The following is a 23,163-nucleotide window of genomic DNA, read 5'->3' as shown; positions in this document are numbered from 1 at the left end:
GGTCAGGCAGAGCCTATCTAATGCTGTTCAGCGGCAACTCTCACTGAGTTTGACAGGCTGCCAGCGTTGGGACTGTACAAGCGCACCTGCCCCCTTCATCCACAGCTAAACGCTGGATTCCCGTGCTTTGCGCCTAAACTCCATTGTTCGTAGAGCTTTAAACTGGGTCCACACTTGAGTGCGTTTACGTGATTTTGGAGCTTATTTTTGGATATTTTTCAGACACTCCCATTGAAGTCTATTGGGGCCAAAAGCACGAGGAAGAGGGGCTTCCACCCTTGAAATGCGTCAGCCATCTGGAAGGTCCTCTGGCACGCTGGTCGCTTTGTGTCCATTGTGGACTAAAAATGCTTTTATGACTGGTTTGTTTATTAATATAAAGAGAAGTATTCACAAACATCACTTGGTAATGCGCAAGGTTGGTGCGCCCTCTTTTCGTTCTTTTACAGTATTTCCATTGGGTCCCCCCCCCCGACCCCAGAGATCAGCAAGTCCTGTGTGTTTACCTGGAGCCATAGAGATCCCGGGCATCACCCTTTTTATTTGTTTTTTTGTTGCAAAGAAGCACTTGCATGTTTTCTGGGCTTTGAGCGTCAACATAGTGTCCAATACGTGATGGGGTACCATAAAATAACATGTAATTCGATCGCTGGACCGCTCTTTCTTCAAATAGGTCAGGTGTGAACAGGGGCTTATTGCCTCCTCCAGGCCTCGTTCACAACTGCCCACCTCGGCAAGTACAATAGACCCCCTTAAATGCCACGTAACTGCTCACATCCCTCTGCTGCCTATTTAAAAAGTCCTGATTGATTCAGCGACCTTCTCGAAAAGCGCAGCAAGAACGCACCTTCTGTTATAATCAATAAAAGTGCACCAAAAACACACCAAAAAACACCTCTTTTGCCGCGCTTTCGAATAGCTTTTAAGGCGATTCGGAGGCCATGCCCATTCATTTTTGGAGCTTTTTTACATCGCTCCAAACACACTCCAAAGATGCTGCTTGCAGGACTTTTTCTAACGTCCCACCTCAGTGTGAAAGCACCCCTTGCAAATGAATGGGAGGCAGCTTTACAGTCGCTATTTCTAGTGGTAAAACGCCTGAAAACTCAGTGTAAAAGGGGCCTTGTGTTTATATTTAGTTGTTGGGGGGGCTATCAGAGTGACGGACCTCCACAATTTCACACAAGCTTTACTTTCAGTACTTTTCTTTGTAAGGTGTTTTTTTTTTTTTTTTTTTTTTTTTTTTACATTTTTCTTTATTTTTGCATCATATTTTATTACATTTATATTTATTTTATTTTTATTACATTTTTATTGAATTTTTTACATTTATTTTTTTATATTTTTCTTTATTGTTTATATTTTTACATTTATTAATTTTTTTGTTTACATTTTTCTTTATTTTTTTACATTTTTATTTTATTACATTTTTTTACATTTAATTATTTTTACATTTATTTGTTTACATATTTCTTTTTTTATTTTTATTTTATTACATTTTTATTAAATTTTTTTACATTTAATTATTTTTTTTGTTTACATTTTTATTTATTTTATTTTTTACATTTATTTTTTTGTTTACATTTTTTATTTTTTTTTATTTTTAATGCATTTATTTTTTGTTTATATTTTCTTATTTTTTTTACATTTATTCATTTTTTGTTTACATTTTTCTTTATTTTTTTACATTTGTATTTTATTTTTTACTTTTTTTTTGTTTTGTTTACGTTTTCCAATTTTTTTTATATGTACTGAGCGCTGTAAAGGTTAGCAGACCGTGCATTTTTATGTGAAGGCGGCTCCCCGAGTTCTTTGCCAGCCATGGCAGCCTCCATGCTTCCTTCTGACACTTTGTTTTACCTCAGAAGCTTCTAAAATTGCCTCTCTAATCAACCAGCCCAATCAGAACCAGCTTCCCTCGATCAGCCAGACAATCAGAGCCCCTGATTAGCCAGCCAATAGGAGCCCTCTTCCCTGATCAACCAGCAAACCAGAGCCTTTCCATCTACGCAGCCGCAGTGTGCTATCCGACAGTGTGCTTGTTGTAGGCGAGCCTCACTCTCATTAGTGTGGGCGGGGCTAGAGGCGGCGTCCTCCCTGAATTTCCTTGTTGGCGTGGGCGGGGCTGGGCTCTAGAGAGGATATTCTCTCTGATTGGTGGGCACGGGGATGTAGGTTGGCGTGGGCTGGGCTCTAGATGGTATTCTCTGATTGGTGTGGACGGGGCTCAGGTCCGTACGACGCGGGGTAGTAGTCAGTTCGCGCTGTGAATACACGGAGGTCGTCCAGACTGCCAGGTACTAGGGCTGTGTGTGGGCTGTAGAGGACTACATCTCCCAGCATGCATCGCGCGTCCGCCTACACTCGCAGGGCATGCTGGGAGCAGTGTGGGCGGGATATCTCCTCTGTACTGATGATGAGTCTATGTTCTGATGTGTTCTAATTGCAGTCAGCCCCTCCCACTCCATAGAACATACTGCTTTCATGGAAGGGCTCATTGTCTGTGCTGGCCCAGCTCCTCCCCCATTTCCCTGCATAGCCCTGTCTGTGCTGGCCCAGCCCCTCCCCCATTTCCCTGCATAGCCCTGTCTGTGCTGGCCCAGCCCCTCCCCCATTTCCCTGCATAGCCCTGTCTGTGCTGGCCCAGCTCCTCCCCCATTTGCCTACATAGCCTTGTCTGTGCTGGCCCAGCTCATTCCCAGAAAAGGACAGGATTATGACAAGAAAAAAGAGGAGCTGGGCCAGCACAGACAGTACACACAGGGCTATGTAGACAAATGAGGGAGGAGCTGGGCCAGCACAGACAGTAATTAGGCATGCCCAGGGGATCAGAGGGCTAATTACTGTCTGTGCTGGCCCAGCTCCTCCGTCCTACTTCCTAGCATCCTAGCTTCCCCCTCCTCCTCAGGGAGTTTCCAGTTACTGTCTGTGCTGGCCCAGCTCCTACATCCTAGCTTCCTCCTCCTCAGGGAGTTTCCAGTTACTGTCTGTGGTGGCCCAGCTCCTCCTGACTTTTCTAAATGTCAGTAATAATTTGCTAGACACTCCCCCTTTCCTGTGTGGGGAAAAGGTAGGTTGTCCAGGCACTACATTGTGAGGAGGGTGCATGTTAGAAAATAAAGAGTAAAACGTTTTCTGTCCTCTATGGAGTATCAATAAAGTTAGGTGAAATAAAAAAAAAATTGAAAGTTGAATAAAACTTTCTGAAATCTCTCCCATACATGCAGAGATCAGTATTTGTTTGCAAGGAAATTACATATATATATATATATATAATATATACATTTTTTTTTTTTTTATGCAAAGACACTAAAGAATAAAATGGTGGGTGTTGCAATTTATTGTTCTTTTTTTCTAAAGGTGCTATTGACATTACATTTTCCCCACATGTCAGTATTAGACATGTGCAGAACAATTTTTTTTTTTTGTTTGTTGTTGTTTTAATTCAGCATTTACATAACTTCATTTAGTTAAACTCATTTCGGAATTAGTTTCATGAATTCATATTTGAATCGATTCGAAATTCTCCGAATTCAAATCGTTTTCGATTTGTTTATCCAATTTCCAAAGAGAATAAAATAGAGTAGAAAAATAAAAGACTAAAATAGAAAAAAATAAATAACAGAAAAGAATATAACGGAAAATAAAAGAATGGTATATAATCAAGTAAAACAGGACACAATAGAAAAGAAAATAAAGCAACAGAATAAGATAAAAAAAAAAGAATAGAATGTAACCATTTTCTGAAATGTGAATAGAGGAGAATAGAATTAAAAAAAAAATAGAATAAAAAGAATATAACCACTTCCCAAAAAATAAAAATATAATCAATTCAAATTTGAATAGATTAAAATAGAATAGAAAATAACAGAATAGTATAGAAAAAAACAATAGAAAAGAATAAAATATAACCATCTTCCTATTCTATTCTATTCTATTAGAATTTTTGGAAATTGTTATATTCTTTCTATTCTATTGTTTTTTTTTAAATTGTATTATTGTTCTATTTTTTTATTCTATTTTCTATTCAAATTAGAATTTATTCTATTTGAAATTCAAATTTCAGAAGACAGTGATATTATTTTATTTTCTATTCTGTTCTGTTTTACTCTATTATATTCTATTCCAGCCGTCATTAAATGGCGGCCCGCGGTCCGAGTCTGGACCGAACGGAGCTTCTGCCCGGACCGCCGTCCCGCCAGCATACTACTAAATTGAAGCAATCACTGGTTTGCTGGGACCGCGGGTTTCCCCAGCAACCAGTGACGCTGCGCGCATGCGCCCGCCCCCTGCTCCTGGCCGCGTCTCTCGAAGCTGAAGAGAGACACGCTCACGGGCAGTAGGGGTGTGACGTCACATGCGCGCCCCGCCCCCTGCTGCCCGCGGTTCCCTATTCCCGGGTCCTGGCTCTCCTTGCCAGGCAGTTTCAGTTGTGCCCTCGCTCCTGTAGTAAAGGTATGTGGGCACATTATGGATAATTCATTCGTTTTTATTGTGCACACTGTTGGGCATATTTTAAGGGGCACACTGATAGGTATATTATTAATATGCACAATGCTGGGCTTTTTTGTAAGGAGCACATGGGTATATTTTTTTATGTGCACACTGATGGGCATGTTTTGTTAAGGTGCCCCTTAACAAAATATGCCCATCAGTGTGCACAATAAAAATATACCTATCAGCGTGCCCCTTAACATAAAATAAGGGTCACGCTGATGGGCACCTTTTATGTTAAGGGGTACTCCGATGGACACATTTTATTTTGCGGGGCACGCTGATGGGTATATTTTTAATGTGCACATCAATGGGCATATTTTGTTAAGGGGCACGCTGATGGGCACAACAAAATGTGCCCTACAAAATATGCCCATCGATGTGCACATAAAAAATATCCCATCAGTGTGCCCTGCAAAATAAAATTTGTCCATCGGAGTACCCCTTAACATAAAAGGTGCCCATCAGCGTGACCCTTATTTTATGTTAAGGGGCACGCTGATAGGTATATTTTTATTGTGCACACCGATGGGCATATTTTTGTTAAGGGGCACCTTAACAAAACATGCCCATCAGTGTGCACATAAAAAATATACCCATGTGCTTCTTACAAAAAAAGCCCAGCATTGTGCATATTAATAATATACCTATCAGTGTGCCCCTTAACCACTTCAATACAGGGCACTTAAACACCTTCCTGCCCAGACCAATTTTGAGCTTTCAGCGCTGTCGCACTTTGAATGACAATTGCGCGGTCATGCTACACTGTACCCAAATGAAATTTTTATCATTTTTTTCCCACAAATAGAGCTTTCTTTTGGTGGTATTTGATCACCTCTACGGTTTTTATTTTTTGCGCTACAAATAAAAAAATACCGAAAAATTTGAAAAAAATAATGTTTTTTTTTTTGTTTCAGTTTCGAAACTTTGTAAATAAGTACGTTTTCTCCTTCACTGATGGGCACTGATGGGGCTACACTGATGGGCACTGATAAGGCGGCACTAATGAGGTGGCATTGATGGACACTGATGGGCGGCACGGATGGGCGACACGGATGGACACTGATAGGTGGCATGGATGGGCATGGATAGGCGGCACGGATGGGCATGGATAGGCGGCACAGATGGGCATGGATAGGCGGCACAGATGGGCACGGGTGGGCACTCATAGGCGGCACAGGTGGGCACTCATAGGCGGCACAGGTGGGCACTCATAAGCGGCATTGGTGTTATACTGTACTAATGAATGCCAATCAGTGCCAAACAATAATGCATGCCAATCAGTGATGCCCATTGGCATCCATTATGGGCACTGATTGGCATCCATTGTGCTGACCATTGGCATCCCTGGTGGTCTAGGGGGAATTACCTTTTCCCTGGTGGTCTGGTGTGGGCATCCTCGGGGGGGGGGGGGGGGGTGCTGATAATCGATCAGCACAGACCCCCCCTGTCAGGGGAGCAGCCGATCGGCTCTCCTCTACTCGCGTCTGACAGACGCGAGTGAGGAAAAGCCGATCACCGGCTCTTCCCATTTACACTGTGATCAGCCGTGATTGGACACGGCTGATCACGTGGTAAAGAGTCTCCGTCGGAGACTCTTTACCGAGATCGTAGTTGCCGGGTGTCAGACTGACACCCCGCAACAACGATCGCCACGATGCGCGCCCCCGGGGGGCGCGCAGCGGCTCACAATCCTGAGGACGTCATATGACGTCTGGTCAGGATTATGAAACCACTTTGCCACCGTCAATTTGTAATAGGGCGGGCGGCAAGTGGTTAAAATAGAATTTGTCCATCAGAGAGCCTCCTAACATAATAGGCGGCCATCAGTGTGACCCTTATTTCATGTTAAGGGGCACGCTAATGGGCATATTTTATTTTAAGAGCAACACTGATGGGTACATTTTATATTAAAAGGGGCACTCTGATGGGAAAATTTTAAGTTAAGGGGCGCATTTTGTTGTGTCCATCAGAGTGCCCCTTAATATAAAATGTGCCCATCAGCATGACCCTTATTTTATGTTAAGGGGCACCCTGATGTGCACAGTTTATGTTAAGGGGGACTCTGATGGGGACATCTGATGTAAGGGGACACTCTGACAGCAATGCCTGATGTAAAGGGGCACTGTGATGGGGGCACCTGATGTAAAGGGGCACTGTGATGGGGACACCTGATGTAAAGGGGCACTGTGATGGGGCACCCAATTTAAAGACGCACTGTGATGGGGGCACCTGATGTAAAGGGGCACTGTGATGGGGCACCTGATGTAAAGGGACACTGTGATGGGGCACCCAATTTAAAGACGCACTGTGATGGGGGCACCTGATGTAAAGGGGCACTGTGATGGGGACACCTGATGTAAAGGGGCACTGTGATGGGGCACCTGATGTAAAGGGGCACTGTGATGGGGCACCCAATTTAAAGACGCACTGTGATGGGGGCACCTGATGTAAAGGGGCACTGTGATGGGGCACCCAATTTAAAGACGCACTGTGATGGGGGCACCTGATGTAAAGGGGCACTGTGATGGGGACACCTGATTTAACTTGACAATAAATATTGTTGAAATGCTAAGGAAATTGTACATTTCTCATGTTTTTGATAGATATACAGTTACTACAATATTTTCTGAGTCATAGAACAGACTTGAGATTCGGACCTCGGCCCAAAGAAAATTTTGGCGATCGGACCTCCTTGAATTTTAATTCATTACCCCTGTTCTATTCTTTTATTTTCTGTTATTCTTTTCTGTTTTACTCTTCTTTTACTCTTCTTGATATGAAGATTGTCAGTACCATATGGTGAAAAACCGTCCCACACCATGATGTTCCCACCCCCCAACCTCACTATTGGTATGGGGAATGTTTTTTGGGGTGATGTGCCATTTGACCTCCAAACATAGTGTGTATTATGGCATCCAAAGAGTTCAATTTTGGTCTCATCTGACCAGACTATATTCTCTCAGTATTTCACAGGCTTGTCTAAATGTTGTGCAGCAAACTTTTTTAAATGAGCTTCAACATGCTTTTTCTTCAGCAATGGAGTGTTGCGTGGTGAGCGTACATACAGGGCATGGCAGGTGAGAGTGCATTACTTATTGAAACAATTGTACCTGCTAATTCCAGGTCTTTCTGAAGCTCTACACAAGTGGTCATTGGCTCTTGGACAACTCTTCTCATAATTCTTTTCCCTCCTCTGTCAGAAATCACGTGAGGAGCACCTGGCTAAGGACAGTTTAGGGTGAAATGATGATCTTCTGGATTATGGCCCCAGCAGTGCTCACTTATCCACTGTTGAAGAGCTTCAACATGCTTTTTCTTCAGCAATGGAGTGTTGTGTGGTGAGCGTACATACAGGCCATGGTGGGTGAGTGCATTACTTATTGAAACAATTGTACCTTTTAATTGTAGGTCTTTCTGAAGCTCTCCACAAGTGGTCCTTGGCTCTTGGACAACTCTTCTGATAATTTTTTTCCCTCCTCTGTCAGAAATCTTGCGAGGAGCACCTGTGTGAGGCTGGTTTATGGTGAATCAAGAATATCTTGGTACATTTTTCCATTCGTCCTTCCTTCAATGACATCAAGTTTGCCAGTACCGTATAGTGAAAAACAGCCCCACACCTTGATGTTCCCACTTCCAAACCTCACTGTTGGTATGGGGGGTGTTTTTGGGGTGATGTGCCATTTGACCTCCAAACTTGGTGTGTATTATGGTATCCAAAGTGTTCAATTTTGGTCTCATATGACCAGACTATATTCTCTCAGTATTTCACAGGCCTGTAAACAAGCTTCAACATGCTTTTTCTTCAGCAATGGAGTGTTGCATGGTGAGCGTACATACAGGGCATGGTGGTTGAGTGCATTACTTATTGAAACAATTGTACCTGCTAATTCCAGGTCTTCTGAAGCTCTACACAAGGGTCTTGGCTCTTGGACAACTCTTCTGATAATTCTTTTCACTTCTCTGTCAGAAATCATGTGAGGAGCACCTGGCCGAGGCCATTTTAGGGTGAAATTATGTTCTTCTGGATTATGGCCCCAACAGTGAGTGCTCACTGTTGAGGCCTTCTCCACTGTTGAGGCCTTCTCCACTGTTGAGGCCTTCTCCACTGTTGAGGCCTTCTCCACTGTTGAGGCCTTCTCCACTGTTGAGGCCTTCTCCACTGTTGAGGCCTTCTCCACTGTTGGGGCCTTCTCTACTGTTCAAGAGCTTCAACGTGCTTTTTCTTCAGCAATGGAGTGTTGCGTGGTGAGCTTGCATGTAGGCCATGGCGCCTGAGTGCATGCATTACTTATTGAAACAATTGTACCTGCTAATTCCAGGTCTTTCTGAAGCTCTTGGCTCATGGATAACTCTTCTGATAATTCTTTTCACTCCTCTGTCAGAAATCTTGCGAGGAGCACCTGGTCGAGGCTGGTTTATGGTGTAATGATGTTCTTCTGGATTTTGGCCCCAACAGTGTTTACTGGAACATTCAGAAGTTTAGAAATCCTTCTGTAACCAATGCCATCAGTATGTCTTGCAACAATAAGTTTGTGAAGGTCTTGAGGGAGCTCTTTGCTTTTACCCACCATGAGATGTTTCTTGTGTGACACCTTGGTAATGAGACACCTTTTTATAGGCCATTGGTTGAGACTGAAGCGGCTGATATTAATTTGCACTGACAAGGGGCAGGATTGCTTTCTAATTACTGATAGATTTCAGCTGGTGTCTTGGCTTTCCATGCATTTTTGAACCTCCCTTTCTTCATGCATTCAATACTTTTTCCCTGTGTTATTCCATTTTATTACACAGAACTTCATTTCTGAACTTATTTGTTTTGTTTTCTTTGTATGTATGGACCGACATGTGGTGAACATTTCATGTCAGTAGCACCTTTACCAACCTATTTACCTAGAAAAATGGTGACATGTTCAATACTTATTTTACCCACTGTATATTATTATAGTTTTATATTAGCGTGAATCCACTGATTCCAGGTTTTATTATTTTATACTTCTCCCTGTTATTCTCTTTCTTATCTCATTATCAGGGATCTCGGCATGATGGAGGTTGAGGCCGGCTCTGCTGCATCATCTGATGAAGACAAAGCCGTGAAGACTCACTTTAGGGTGACAAGGTTTATTATGGAGGCCGGTGAGTTCTATGAGAGTTCACTCCAACCCACATCCCAATCTTTTACAGCTCAACCCACTCATCCACATAATCCATGATAAAAATAAATTATAGTGTTTTATTCCTGCGTTACCACTGGTGATCTATCAAATGTCAGGGGCTGCTGCTACTACCGGAATGGATCACACCGTATCCACTTAATATGAAACTAAAGATATGTTGGTATTGCGCTGCCCCTATATTAAATAACCCTCCAAGGGTGATAAGTATAATGCCTAGTTACATAAATCAATAGTGTAGTATAAAAATATATATAGAAATGTCTACTGAATAATAACAAAAAGTGCAAAGTGCTACATTAAGTAAAATAAACACACCACAGAGGTGATAGAATCCAAATAAATGAAAATCAAGTGAACAAAGATAAGTAACTAAAAACAGTCTCTTAAAAAATTTCTATTTTGATAAAGTGCAAAAAAAAAAAGTAAACGCACTACAGAGTCAATTGAAAACCTCCAGGGAAACACAACTGCTTCAATTGAGTGCAAAGCCAGAAAACAGTGAATTGATCATAAAGTTCCAAGTGCGTCTTATAAATGTGCAAATAAGTAAACACTCTCCAGAGGTGATATAAGTGAACCACCCTAATAATAAACAAATGATATACAAGAAAGTAAGAAAGAGTATACCTAGACCAAAAAGAGGGTACCCTCTCCTGATCACATGGAAATAAACTTTAGAATTAAACAAAAAATATATATAGTAGTAAACGCACTACAGAGCCGGCTGTAACATACGTTATAACAGAATGAATCTGGCCTCTATAGATTAAATATACATATTGCAATCCATCAAAAATAAAAAGATATAAATATTCAAGTCCATAAATAAACAACAGTCTCCTTTAAGTGCAAGTGCTTTGTGCAAACTTGTGCAAATTCAACTGAGGTGTGGATCTCCCAGTGCTTAATCCCGCTGTGATCACACTTTAGTGGGCAGTGGCCCCTTACCTATAGCAAGGAGGGATTCGCATAGAGGTATATAGATTTCTTTATATGTCTTCTCTCCTGGTAAATTCAGTCACCTTCTCCTTTGAATTTTATTCTTATTGCTCCATAGGACCCAATAGATTAATAGAGAGGGAATACCATAGTGTAGTATTTCACAAATAGCATTTATTAAAAATTTTCATACACAGGGTACTCACACGTTAATAGATAGAAAAAAGCCTTTTTCTAGTAATCAGCAGAAAGTGCATCCACAGTCAGCTTCCTTCCCGTCCCTACGCGTGACATCACATCACGTGACTTCATCAGGAGACTGTTGTTTATTTATGGACTTGAATATCTATATCTTTTTCTTTTTGATGGATTGCAGTATGTATATTTAATCTATAGAGGCCGGGTTCATTCTGTTATAACGTATGTTACAGCTGGCTCTGTAGTGCGTTTACTACTATATATATTTTTTGTTTAATTCTAAAGTTTATTTCCATGTGATCAGGAGAGGGTACCCTCTTTTTGGTCTAGGTATACTCTTTCTTACTTTCTTGTATATCATTTGTTTATTATTAGGGTGGTACACTTATATCACCTCTGGAGAGTGTTTACTTATTTGCACATTTATAAGACGCACTTGGCACTTTATGATCAATTCACTGTTTTCTGGCTTTGCACTCAATTGAAGCAGTTGTGTTTCCGTGGAGGTTTTCAATTGACTCTGTAGTGCGTTTCCTTTTTAAATTTTTTTTATTTTTATTTTTTGCATTTTTTTTTTTTGCACTTTATCAAAATAGTTACTTACCTTTTGTTCACTTGATTTTCATTTATTTGGATTCTATCACCTCTGTGGTGTATTTTATTTTATTTAATGTAGCACTTTGCACTTTTTGTTATTATTCAGTAGACATTTCTAGATATATTTTTATACTACACTATTGATTTGTGTAACTAGGCATTATACTTATCACCCTCGGAGGGTTATTTAATATAGGGGCAGCGCAATACCAACATATCTTTAGTTTCATGATAAAAATAGTCGACTATGTTCATTATTGCTTAGTTGGTCAGCCGATTAGTAGGCCTTCATACAGCATGCATTATTTTTTACACGTCAGTATACACAGTGCAGCACACATACAACTGAGTACACTGTCCATACATGTCAGTAAGTGCCTGAGAGCTTGTGAATCTGTGAGGAGCAATGCCTCATGGAACATGCAGTCCTAGGCAGGAGAAGGAAGTGATTTAAAAGTGATTTATAAAGGCAGAAGATTTTTTACTGTGGTATAGGGGCACTCTATAGTATAGTTTGCGGCTTGCTGTAGGGTTGGGAGAAGGCAGAAGCGCTGGCGGGGGACCCAGAAGAGGAAGGTGGGGGCTGCTCTGTGCAAAACCACTGCACAGAGCAGGTAAGTATAAATGCGTTAAATGCCTGTCGATCAGAACTATCACCCCCTGGATCCATCTTGCCCACCATTGATGGTACTGGAGGTAGACTGTTCTCGGTTGTGGACAGACCTGGATGTTCTCAGTGGTGGGTATGGGCAGACCAGGATGTTCTCGGTGGTGGCTATGGACAGACCTGGATGTTCTTGGTGGTGGGCATGGACAGACCAGGATATTCTCGGTAGTGGGTATGGATGACCATGAAGGTAGACTGTTTTTGGTGGTGGCTAAGGGTGAGCTCAGGCGTGTTTGCATACTCCATGTGCAGAGCCCGCCAGGAAGTCGGCGCAGAGCTGCGCTAATCACAGGCAGTGAGACATTGCCCCGATGCATGGCTGCGGAGATCGGGGCAATGTCTCACTGCCTGTGATTAGCACAGCGCTGCGCCGACTTCCTGTCGGGCTCTGCACGTGGACCATGCGAACACGCTGGAGCTCATCCTTAGTGGTGGCTATAGATGGACCTGGAGGTTGACTGCGGTGGTGGGAATGGACGGACCTCAAGGTAGACTGATCTTAGAGGTGGGTTTAGACAGAATTAGATGTTCTCGGTGGTAGGTATGGACGGACCTGGATGTTCTCGGTGGTAGGTATGGACTGACCTGGATGTTCCCGGTGGTATGTATGGATGGACCTGGATGTTCTCGGTGGTGGGTATGGATGGACCTGGATGTTCTCGGTGGTGGGTATGGATGGACCTGGATGTTTCCAGTGGTAGGTATGGATGGCCCTGAAGGTACACTATTCTGGGTGATGAGTATGGATGGACCTGAAAGGACACTACTTTGGGTGCTTAAGGGGAGACTGTCCTGGGAGATGGGTATGTATAGATGGACCTGGAGGGAGACTGTCATGGGTGACACGTATGTATGGAGGGAGACTGTCCTGGGTGATGGGTATTTATGAAGGGAGGCTGTCTTAGTTGACAGGTATGTATGGATGGATCTGGAGGGGGATTGTTCTGGTTGACTGATATGGATGGACTTGGAAGGAGACAGGAGAACCATTAACCTGGTCCTGGCTTCACCATCAAACTTACTGTCCTGGAGAAAACATGCAAAAACGAGAGTTCAGATTTCGCAGACCACCTGCTTGTGCTAAGTCTGCAGTTGTCTAGTAAAGGCATTACCATCCAGGATGATAATTTCCAACCAATCTAGCAATGGCCTCTCCCGTGTTTCTACCCTCTAAGGCTTTCTTTGACTTTAGTAAACAAAAAGAGTTTCGCAAGCGTTCTATTAAGTTTATCGCCAACTCCGGGGTGTCATTCTGAACACCTGATTTATTGCTGTGCCGCCAGCACTGAACTTATCCATCATTTCTCCGATTGCCTGCTATGCTCTAACTACAGGCTTCAATTTGTCACCTGGATTATGAAGATTCAAGCTGAGCAGTGATAATCCTATTCGTCTTGCTTAGTTTGAACCCTTCATTGGTTTGATGCATCCTCTGGCTTTGTAGGGGCTCAGGGTATAATATTCGTGTTCTGTGCTTTGTCTCAATCTGAGAAGAGTGACAGCGACATCTTCAGGTGACTAAACGGTACTGCAGGCCAGCACATATAGTCTTAGCTTCTTACGTGGAACATTTGTTCTCCTAGCTGCTCCCTTCTGCAGGAAGCGACCACAACTTAAATGACTTATGTGTCATAGTGCATAGGGGGAATTTTAAATTGCAGAACAAGAGATCGAAGGAAAATTCAAGACTTTGGAACATGGGCTAACCAGAGGCAGAAATTGCAGGTGCCACTATGATTTGCACATCTCCACATCAAAGGAACTCTACAAAAGACTCAACACAACCCCCTTTAGGTATAAGATTGACAAAGTGGCTCCTCTGTCTTACAGAAACACTTATCCCTATCTATCTATGCTATTTATTTATTTTTTTGCACCCAATGCATCTCATGTTGTCAAGTTGATAACCTCTCCGGCAGTGCACTGTCCCTCGGCATCCTAATATCCAATGCAGGACTATGGGCTCATCATTGCTCTTAAAGCAGATCTTCCTCCTCCAATTTTATTTTTACCCCTTCCCGGCCGTGCTATAGCCGAAAGATGACTACAGCATGTTGTTTTCTGGGAGGGCGTCCATTGATGTCCTGGAACCACGTCAACCTTGTGCATCCCCTGGGGATCACAGATCGTGCTAAAGGGCCAATCACAGCAACCCTTTACTATGTGATCAGCTGTGACCAATCACAGCTGAGCACAATGTAAACAGAGTTGCTAGTTATCAGCTCTTATTTTCTCATGCGTCAGGAGAGGAGAGCCAGTAATGGGACATTTACACATATTATCAGTGTCTCCTCATCAGTGCCGCATATAAGTGCACATCAGTAAAGCAAAAAAATGACTTATTTGCTAAATTTTATAACAAACTAAAAAAAAAAAAAATCTTTATCTGTCTCAAAAAAATAAAATAAAAATGGCATGTGGGTACTGCACGCAATTGTCCTTCAAAGTGTGACAGCGCTGAAAATTGGCCTAGGCAGAAAGGGGGGGTATAAGTGCCCAGTAAGCAAATGGTTAACCCCTGCTTATCTGGTTGCGGGTGCTGCACAGTGGGTGCCGCCAAGCAGACCCAGCATTCAGCATTGTTCTCCCCCGCCCCCCCCCCCCCGATTCTGTTTGAATGATATCATCAGGAAGCTGTCGCCTCTTCCGGGTTCAGCCAGTGGCTCTCCTGAGAATGAACAGCTAGGCCTGTCCCCACCTTCAGTGAAGGACTGTGCATATTAGTGCCCATCATCAGCGCCTATCAGTGCCACCTCATTGGTGCCACCTTATAAGTGCCCTTCAGTGCAACCTCATCAATGCCCATCAGTGAAGGAGAAAACATACTTATTTACAAAATTTTATAACAAAATCTGTCTTTTTTTATTTCTTTAGCAAAAAATAAAAACTGCAGAGGTGCTCAAACGCCACCAAAAGAAATCTCTATTTGTGGGAACAAAATGATTAAAAATCCTGTTTGTATACAGTGTAGCATGACCTCAAAATTGTCATTTAAACAGCGACAGCGCTGAAAGCTGAAAATTGGCCTGGGCAGGAAGGGGGAGAGTGCACAGTATTGAAGTGGTTAAAAGCTTCAACAAAGCCTGCTAAAAGCACTGCAGATGCTTTGTCAAAGCTTGCTGTTCACACTTCTTATACAAGCTGAAGCCCATGTGAAGTAGATCTAGGCCTGACCCATTAGGATATCTGATTCTGTACAAATCACGGATATAACAGAACTAATTATCTGTTTCGTAGGTGTTAAGTTGGGAATGCAGTCCATCCCAATAGCTACAGCTTGTACAATCTATCACAAGTTTTTCCATGAGAGCACGCTTGATGAGTATGACCCGTACCTTGTGGCAATGTCCGCCATTTACCTGGCTGGAAAGGTAGAGGAGCAGCACCTTCGAACGCGAGACATCATCAATGTTTGTCATAGGTGAGAACTACTTTTGCGTGGCATGTTGCTTCTTTATGCATATTCACATGTTTGATGCCAATGGACTGAGTGGGTGAGGGCATGGGCCGTGGTCCTATTCTTTAATTGGGATAGTGTGAGCGGGGCCGACACTTGGCTTTATTCCTATTCTTGCATTGTTTTTGTTTCAGGCAGGGAGACAGTAAAGCACACTACTGTGCAAAATTCCTATGCCCCGTACACACGGTCCGACTTTCCAACGGAAAATTTGCGATCAGATCATGTTGTCCAGAAAATCCGACCGCGCGTGGGCTCCATCGGACTTTTTCCATCAGATTTTCCTACGCACAAAGTTTGAGAGCAATATCTAAAATTTTCCGACAACAAAATCCGATCGCATAAATTCCGATCGATTGTGTGTAGACGTTTCCGAGGGACAAAGTGCCACGCATGCTCAGAGTAAACTAAGAGACGGAAGCTATTGGCTACAGGCCCGTTTATAGTCCCGACATACGTGTTTTACGTCACCTCGGTCAGAACGATCGGATTTTCCGACAACTTTGTGCGACCGTGTGCATGCAACACAAGTTTCGGCCAAAATCCATAGGAAAAAATCCGACAGATTTTGTGGTCAGAATGTCCGACCATGTGTATGGGGCGTTAGACAAGTGTGAAGAAATGCTGTAACGTAAGATGGCTTTCATAAATCTGCATTTTGTAAAATTGATAAAAACAAAACAATTAAAATATAAAGCGAATGAAGAGAAAAAAAATCTAAATCAAATCAATATTTGGTGTGAACCCCCTTTGGCTTCAAACCTGCATAAATTCTTACACACTTTGTACACTTGCTGTCAGAAACCATGAAATAAGGTAGAGACAGAAGTACATTTTAAATCACTCTTGTTTAATAATAAAAGTAAATAGAACAAATGTAGTCAAAACATAGCCAGAGTTCAGAACCAGAATGAATAGTCAGCCAAGCCAGAAGTCAGGGATCAATGTAGTGGAACACCAGGCAGGACCTGGAGCCAGAAGGGATGTTAACAAAGCAAGTCTTTATTTAACAGGAATGCAGGAAATGGTCTCTGTGATGTTGACCAAGGCAAAGGCAGAGATCCTCTGGGATGGGCGGCTTAAGTAGGCAGGACTGAGGAGCAGGATATCAACAACAGCTGAGTCACTGTGGAGAGATAGGAGCTGGCAATCAGCCAACAGCTGAGCCCAGCCCTGACACTTGCACACAAGTCAGGGATTTTGTAGGATAAGGCCAGGTTCACACTGTTGCAAATTGGATGTGGGCTTCCCCGCATCCAATTTGAATAGCAGGAGATTGTGACCGGCTCTCTATGGAGCCGGTTCATACATCTCCAGAGCGGCTCCGGCGTGAATCGCACAGGACTCCTGTGTGTTTTCTGGTAATTTTAGGTCAAAATTTGGGCAAAAATCAGACCTAAAGCGATGAATGGAGACGCACTTGACCCCCGCTGTGAGCCGGAGCGTGCTGCGGTGTGAACCCAGCCTTGGAGTCAGGTGTCTGATTAACCAATTATCCCAAGCATGTGCTAATGATCATCAATTTCATATGTAGGCTGAAACACAGTCAAATAAGTGGTTGTAAACCTAGTTACACCACTTGTACCAACAGGTAAGCCTATAATAAGGCTTACCTGTAGGTACTGGAAATATCTCCTAAACCTGCAAGCGATATGTCTGGCAGAACACCATTCTTACAGTAAAGCATGGGGGTGGTAATATCCTGTTATGGTGGTGATTCTCAGCAACAGAGACTGGAGCACTTGTCAGGATAGAAGAAAAATGGATGGGGCAAAATACCTTCAAATTCTTTAGAAAAATCTGCTGCCAGAAAGTTGTCAATGGGAAGAAGGTTTACCTTCCAACTGTCAGAAACCATGAATCAGACTGAGACAGAAGTACAGTTAAATCTCACTTTTTTAATAATAAAAAAGGTAAGCATAGTCAAAACATAGCCAGAGTTCAGGAACCGGAACGGATAGTCAGTCAAGCCAAAATGTCAGGGAGCCAAAGATGGAGCCCACACAATGTCGGATTATCCGACAACACGGTCCTATCGGACATTGTCCATCGGAATGTCCGACCGTGTGTACAAGGGCTAACTCTCACACCACGCATGGGAAAGTCAACAGCATGTGGATCACCAAGCCCATGGGTAATATAGCAAACCACAAAACATGGACACGAGGTACCTCTTTACTTTATTTCATGCATAGGACTTGTGATAACAAATATTTCAGATGGAGACACGACTGTTGTTTGAAGCCTTGTATAATATGTACCATACCTGGAAATGTACACTGTAACATGTATGCACTGAAAACGAAATAAAACTTGTTGATTCAAAAGATTTGAGATTTAACTCAACTAAAGGTTTTGACTCTACTAACTAAAGCTAAAGGTTTGAATGAAATCAAAAATTTGAGATTTGACTCTACTAATTAAAGCTAAAGGTTGGAATGAAACACTGACATAAGGGGGGTGATCCTTTTTCCAACTCTGTGATTCTGTTTTTGAATTATATTTGTATTTTTTTTTTTTTTTTTTTGACATGTCGGTGTTAAGTTGCTCTAGTAAATACAGCTGGATAAAAAAAGTTCCTGTCTTCGATTCAGGCTGCAAAGCAACACAATTTGATTATTTTAAGGGGGGGGGAGGAGTAATTCTTTTCTAAACCCCACTGTAAATCTATGAAAATTTTGTAAAATTGTAGAGCAGTGAGTTTGAGGTGAGTTTGATGGTCCTTTTTTTTTCCCGCATGTGTCTTGAGCAGGTATCTGAATCCGGGGAGTGATCCGCTAGAAGTGGACTCCAAGTTCTGGGAGCTCCGGGACAGCATTGTGCAGTGTGAATTGCTGGTGCTGAGGCTGCTACATTTTCGGGTCTCCTTTAACCATCCGCACAAAGTGAGTGATTGAACACAGCATGTTATGTGCAGCGGCATAATGGAAGCATGACTTGGCAGGACTCACGTAATGATAACACTATGACTACCCGTCATTAGGGAAATGAGTACAGAATGTTCCAAGGATACCCATGGAGTGAAGTTTATCTCTGTCGTGCTTCACTCTCAGCATGAGACCCGGCGTACATTGTCAGTCTTTTCTGTCTGTATAATAGAATAGACAATGTGTACCGAAATGTGGATGGCAAAAAAAAAAGTAGAGCTTAATTGTGTATTTAACCACTGGACCTCCGGAAGATTTACCCCCCCTCCCCCTTCATGGCCAGGCCATTTTTTGCACTATGGCGCGCGTTACTTTAACCGCTTGCCGACCACCTCATGCTCCTATACGTCGGCAGAAGGGCTCATACAGGCAAACTAACGTACCTGTACGCTGCCCTTTAAGAGGCGGGCGCGCGCCACCAGCAGCAAGCTTCATGAGTCGGGTCCCACGGACTCATGCCGCGGGGGATACCCGCAATCATCTCACGGAGAGGAAGAACGAGGAGATGCTAATGTAAACAAGCATCTCCCCGTCCTGCCCAGTGACAGGACACTGATCTCTGCTCCCTGTGAACGGGAGCTATGATCAGTGATGTGTCACATGTAGCCATGCCCCCCCCCCCCCCCCCACAGTTAGAAACACTGGCCAGGACATACTTAACCCTAATGCCCTGTACACATGGTCGGACATTCCGAAGACAAAATCCGTTGGATTTTTTCCAACGGATTTTGGCCCAAACTTGTCTCGCATACACACTGTCGCACAAAGTTGTCGGAAAATCCGATCGTTCAGAACGAGGTGGCGTAAACCGCGTACAACAGGACTATAAAGGGGGCAGTAGCCAATAGCTTTCGTCTCGTAATTTATTCTGAGCATGCGTGGCACTTTGTCCGTCGGAATTGTCTATACATGATCGGAATTTAAACGATCTGATTTTGTTGTCGTAATTTTGTTAGCTCCAGCTCTCAAACTTTGTGTGTTGGAAATTCTGGCGTAAAAAGTCAGATGGAGCCCAGGCAAGATCGGGTTTTCCGACAAAACTATCCGACCGCACATTTTCCATCAGAAAGTCTGACCGCATTACACTACCCACCTGGTGGTTAACCCCTTCACTGCCAGTGTCATTTACACAGGAATCAGTGCATTTGTGTAGCACTGATTGCTGTATAAATGACAATGGTCCCAAAAATGGGTCAAAAATGTCCGACGTGTCCGCCATAATGTCGCAGTCAGGATAAAAATCATTGATTGCTGCCATTGCTAGTTAAAGAACAAAGAATTAATAAAATGAATAAAAATGGCATAAAACTATCCCCTATTTTGTAGACGCTATAACTTTTGCACAAACCAATCAATAAACGCTTATTGCGATTATTTTTTTTTTTACCAAAAATATGTAGAAGAATACGTATCGGCCTAAACTGAGGGAAAAATTTTTTAGTTTTTTTTTAATATATTTTTGGGGGGATAATTATAGCAAAATGTAAAAAATAATGCGTTTTTTTTTCAAAATTGTTGCTTTTTTTTGTTTATAGCGCAAAAAATAAAAACCACAGAGGTGATCAAATGCCACCAAAATAATTTTTTTGTGGGGGAAAAAAGGGCGTCAATTTTGTTTGGGAGCCATGTCGCAAGGCTGCGCAATTTTCAGTTAAAGCGACACAGTGCCGAATCGCAAAAAGTGCTCTGGTCAGGAAGGGGTTAAATTCTTCCGGGGCTGAAGTGGTTAAGACCGAGCCTCTTTTTTTAGATGTGGTGTTTACAAGTTTTTTTTTTTGCTAGAAAATTACTTAGAACCCACAAACATTATACCTTTTTTTTTTTTTCTAACACCATAAAGAATAAAATGGCGGTCGTTGCAATACTTTTTGTCACATCGGATTTGCGCAGCGGTCTTATAAGCGCACCTTTTTTTGAAAAAGTACACTTTTTTTTTTTAATTCTTTTTATTTGTTTTAAAAGAGAAAAGTACAGAACATAGCCTTGGGGCATTCCCCGGGAAAAAGTACACTTTTTAATTTAAAAATAAGTCAACAGTAAAGTTAGCCCAATTTTTTTTTTATTTTTTTTTTTATATATTGTGAAAGATAATGTTATGCCGAGTAAATTTGATATCCAACATGTCATGCTTCAAAATTGCGTCTGCTCGTGGAATGGCGGGTGCAATTTTACCCTTAAAAAATCTCCTTAGGCAACATTTAAAAAATTCTACAGGTTGCATGTTTTGCATTACAGAGGAGGTCTAGGGCTATTATTGCTCTCGATCTACCGATCGCGGCAATACCTCACATGTGTGGTTTAAACACCGTTTTCATATGCGTTCGCTTCTGAACGCGAGCTCGGCGGGACGGGGCACGTTTAAAAATTGATATATTTTTTTTTCTTTTACTTTCTATTTTTAAAATGTGTTTGTTTGTTTTTTTGTTTTCACTTTTTTTTATTCCTATTACAAGGAATGTAAACATCCCTTGTAATAGAAAACATGACAGGACCTCTTAAATATGAGATCTGGGGTCAAAAAGACCTCAGATCTCATATTTCCACTAAAATGCAATAAATAAAAAAAGTTGTCATTTAAAAAAATAAAATGGCCCTTTAACCACTTCAGCTCCGGACCAATAAACACCTTAAGGACCAGAGGTCTTTTTGCAATTTCGCACTGCGCTGCTTTAACTGGTAATTGCGCGGTCATGCAATATTGCACCCAAACGAAATTTGCGTCCTTTTCTTCCCACAAATAGAGCTTTCTTTTGATGGTATTTGATTGCCTCTGCGATTTTTTTTTTTTGCGATATAAATGGAAAAAGAGCGAAAATTTTGAAAAAAAAAGATATTTTCTTCTTTTTGTTATAAGAAAAATCGAATAAACTAAATTTTAGTCATACATTGAGGGCAAAATTTATTTAGCCACATGTCTTTAGTAAAAAAAATGTCAATAAGCGTATATTTTTTGGTTTGCGCAAAAGTTATAGCGTCTACAAACTAGAGTACATTTTCTGGAATTTACACAGCTTTTAATTTATGACTGCCGATCTCATTTCTTGAGGTGCTAAAATGGCAGGGCAGTACAAATCCCCCCCAAATGACCCCATTTTGGAAAGTAGACACCCCAAGGAAATTGCTGATGGGTATGTTGAGCCCATTGAATATTTATTTTTTTTGTCCTAAGGGATTGAATAATGACAAAAAAAAAAAAAAAAATTTTTTTTTACAAAAAGTTGTCACTAAATGATATATTGCTCACACATGCTATGGGCATATGTGAAATGACACCCCAAAATACATTCTGCTGCTTCTCCCGAGTACGGGGATACCACATGTGTGGGACTTTTTGGGAGTCTAGTCGCGCACGGCACCCCAAAAACCAATCACCACCTTCAGGATTTCTAAGGGTGCAAATTTTTGATTTAACTCCTCACTACCTATCACAGTTTCGAAGGCCATAAAATGCCAAAATAGCACAAAACCCCCCCAAATGACCCCATTTTGGAAAGTAGACACCCCAAGCTATTTACTGAGAGGCATGTTGAGTCCATGGAATATTTTATATTTTGCCAAAAGTTGCGGGAATATTACAAACTTTTTTTTTTTTTTTGCACAAAGTTGTCACTAAATGATATATTGCTCACACATGCTATGTGCAGAAGTCAAATTACACCCCAAAATAAATTCTGCTGCTTCTCCCGAGTACGGGGATACCACATGTGGGGGACTTTTTGGGAGCCTAGCCACGTACGGGACCCCGAAAACCAAGCACTGCCTTCCGGATTTGAATATAAAATGCTATAAAAAACAAACTAACCAGAGTCACCCGTAACACTTATACGGTGATCAGTGGTGAAAGGGTTAACTAGGGGCAATCAGGGGGTTCAAATTTTTATTAGGTAGTATATGGGGGTCCCTGGCGCTATATAAAAACCTGACGGGGAACCTAAATAACTAACTGGCTAACCAGCGTCACCAGTGACACTTATACTGTGATCGCTGGTGAAAGGGGGTGAAAGGGTTAACTAGCAGCAATCAGGGGGTTAAAACCATTATTGGGTAGTATAATATCGGGGTACCTAGCGCTATAAAAACCTGGCGGTGAACCTAAAAAAATAACTAGCTACCTAGCGACACATGCAGCGATCAGAAAAATGATCGCTTAGTGACACTGGCAAAAGGGGGTGAAAGGGTTAACTAGCGGCAATCAGGGGGTTAAAAACATTATTGGGTAGTATATCGGGGTACCTAGCGCTATAAAAACCTGGCGGTGAACCTAAAAAAATAACTAGCTACCTAGCGACTGTAGCGACACTAATGCAGCGATCAGAAAAACGATCGCTTAGTGACACTGGCAAAAGGGGGTGAAAGGGTTAACTAGCGGCAATCAGGGGGTTAAAAACATTATTGGGTAGTATATCGGGGTACCTAGCGCTATAAAAACCTGGCGGTGAACCTAAAAAAATAACTAGCTACCTAGCGACACATGCAGCGATCAGAAAAATGATCGCTTAGTGACACTGGCAAAAGGGGGTGAAAGGGTTAACTCTAGGGGCAATCAGGGGGTTAAATCTTTATTGGGGGGTGATAGGGGGCTACCCTGGACCTAACACTAACTGTCCTGACAGTTTTTACTGTCACAACTGACACTGAATGCATTGATCAGTAAAGAAATGATCAATGCAATCAGTGACACTGTGACTGGGGGGGGAGGGATCGGGG

At 42.2% G+C, this 23,163-nt stretch overlaps 1 protein-coding gene across 1 annotated transcript in view; it reads left to right on the top strand.

The window, feature by feature from the left end:
* Window positions 1-2,134: 2,134 nt before the first annotated feature.
* The window catches only part of CCNQ (cyclin Q), a 34,574-nt gene continuing 13,545 nt past the window's right edge, over window positions 2,135-23,163 (top strand). The window contains exons 1-4 of the mRNA XM_077478871.1: window positions 2,135-2,297; window positions 9,527-9,630; window positions 15,310-15,493; window positions 18,282-18,414. Of these exons, the coding sequence (XP_077334997.1) occupies window positions 9,537-9,630; window positions 15,310-15,493; window positions 18,282-18,414 (411 nt within the window). The 5' untranslated portion in view covers window positions 2,135-2,297; window positions 9,527-9,536. The remainder of the gene's footprint in view (window positions 2,298-9,526; window positions 9,631-15,309; window positions 15,494-18,281; window positions 18,415-23,163) is intronic.

Source organism: Lithobates pipiens, unplaced genomic scaffold, assembly GCF_037356315.1.
Source record: "Lithobates pipiens isolate NorthernLeopardFrog02 unplaced genomic scaffold, aLitPip1_a1.2 Scaffold_1, whole genome shotgun sequence".
In the NCBI taxonomy this organism is placed as follows: domain Eukaryota; kingdom Metazoa; phylum Chordata; class Amphibia; order Anura; family Ranidae; genus Lithobates; species Lithobates pipiens.
Note: the sequence above shows the minus strand (reverse complement) of the source record. Positions and strands in the feature narration are given on the sequence as shown.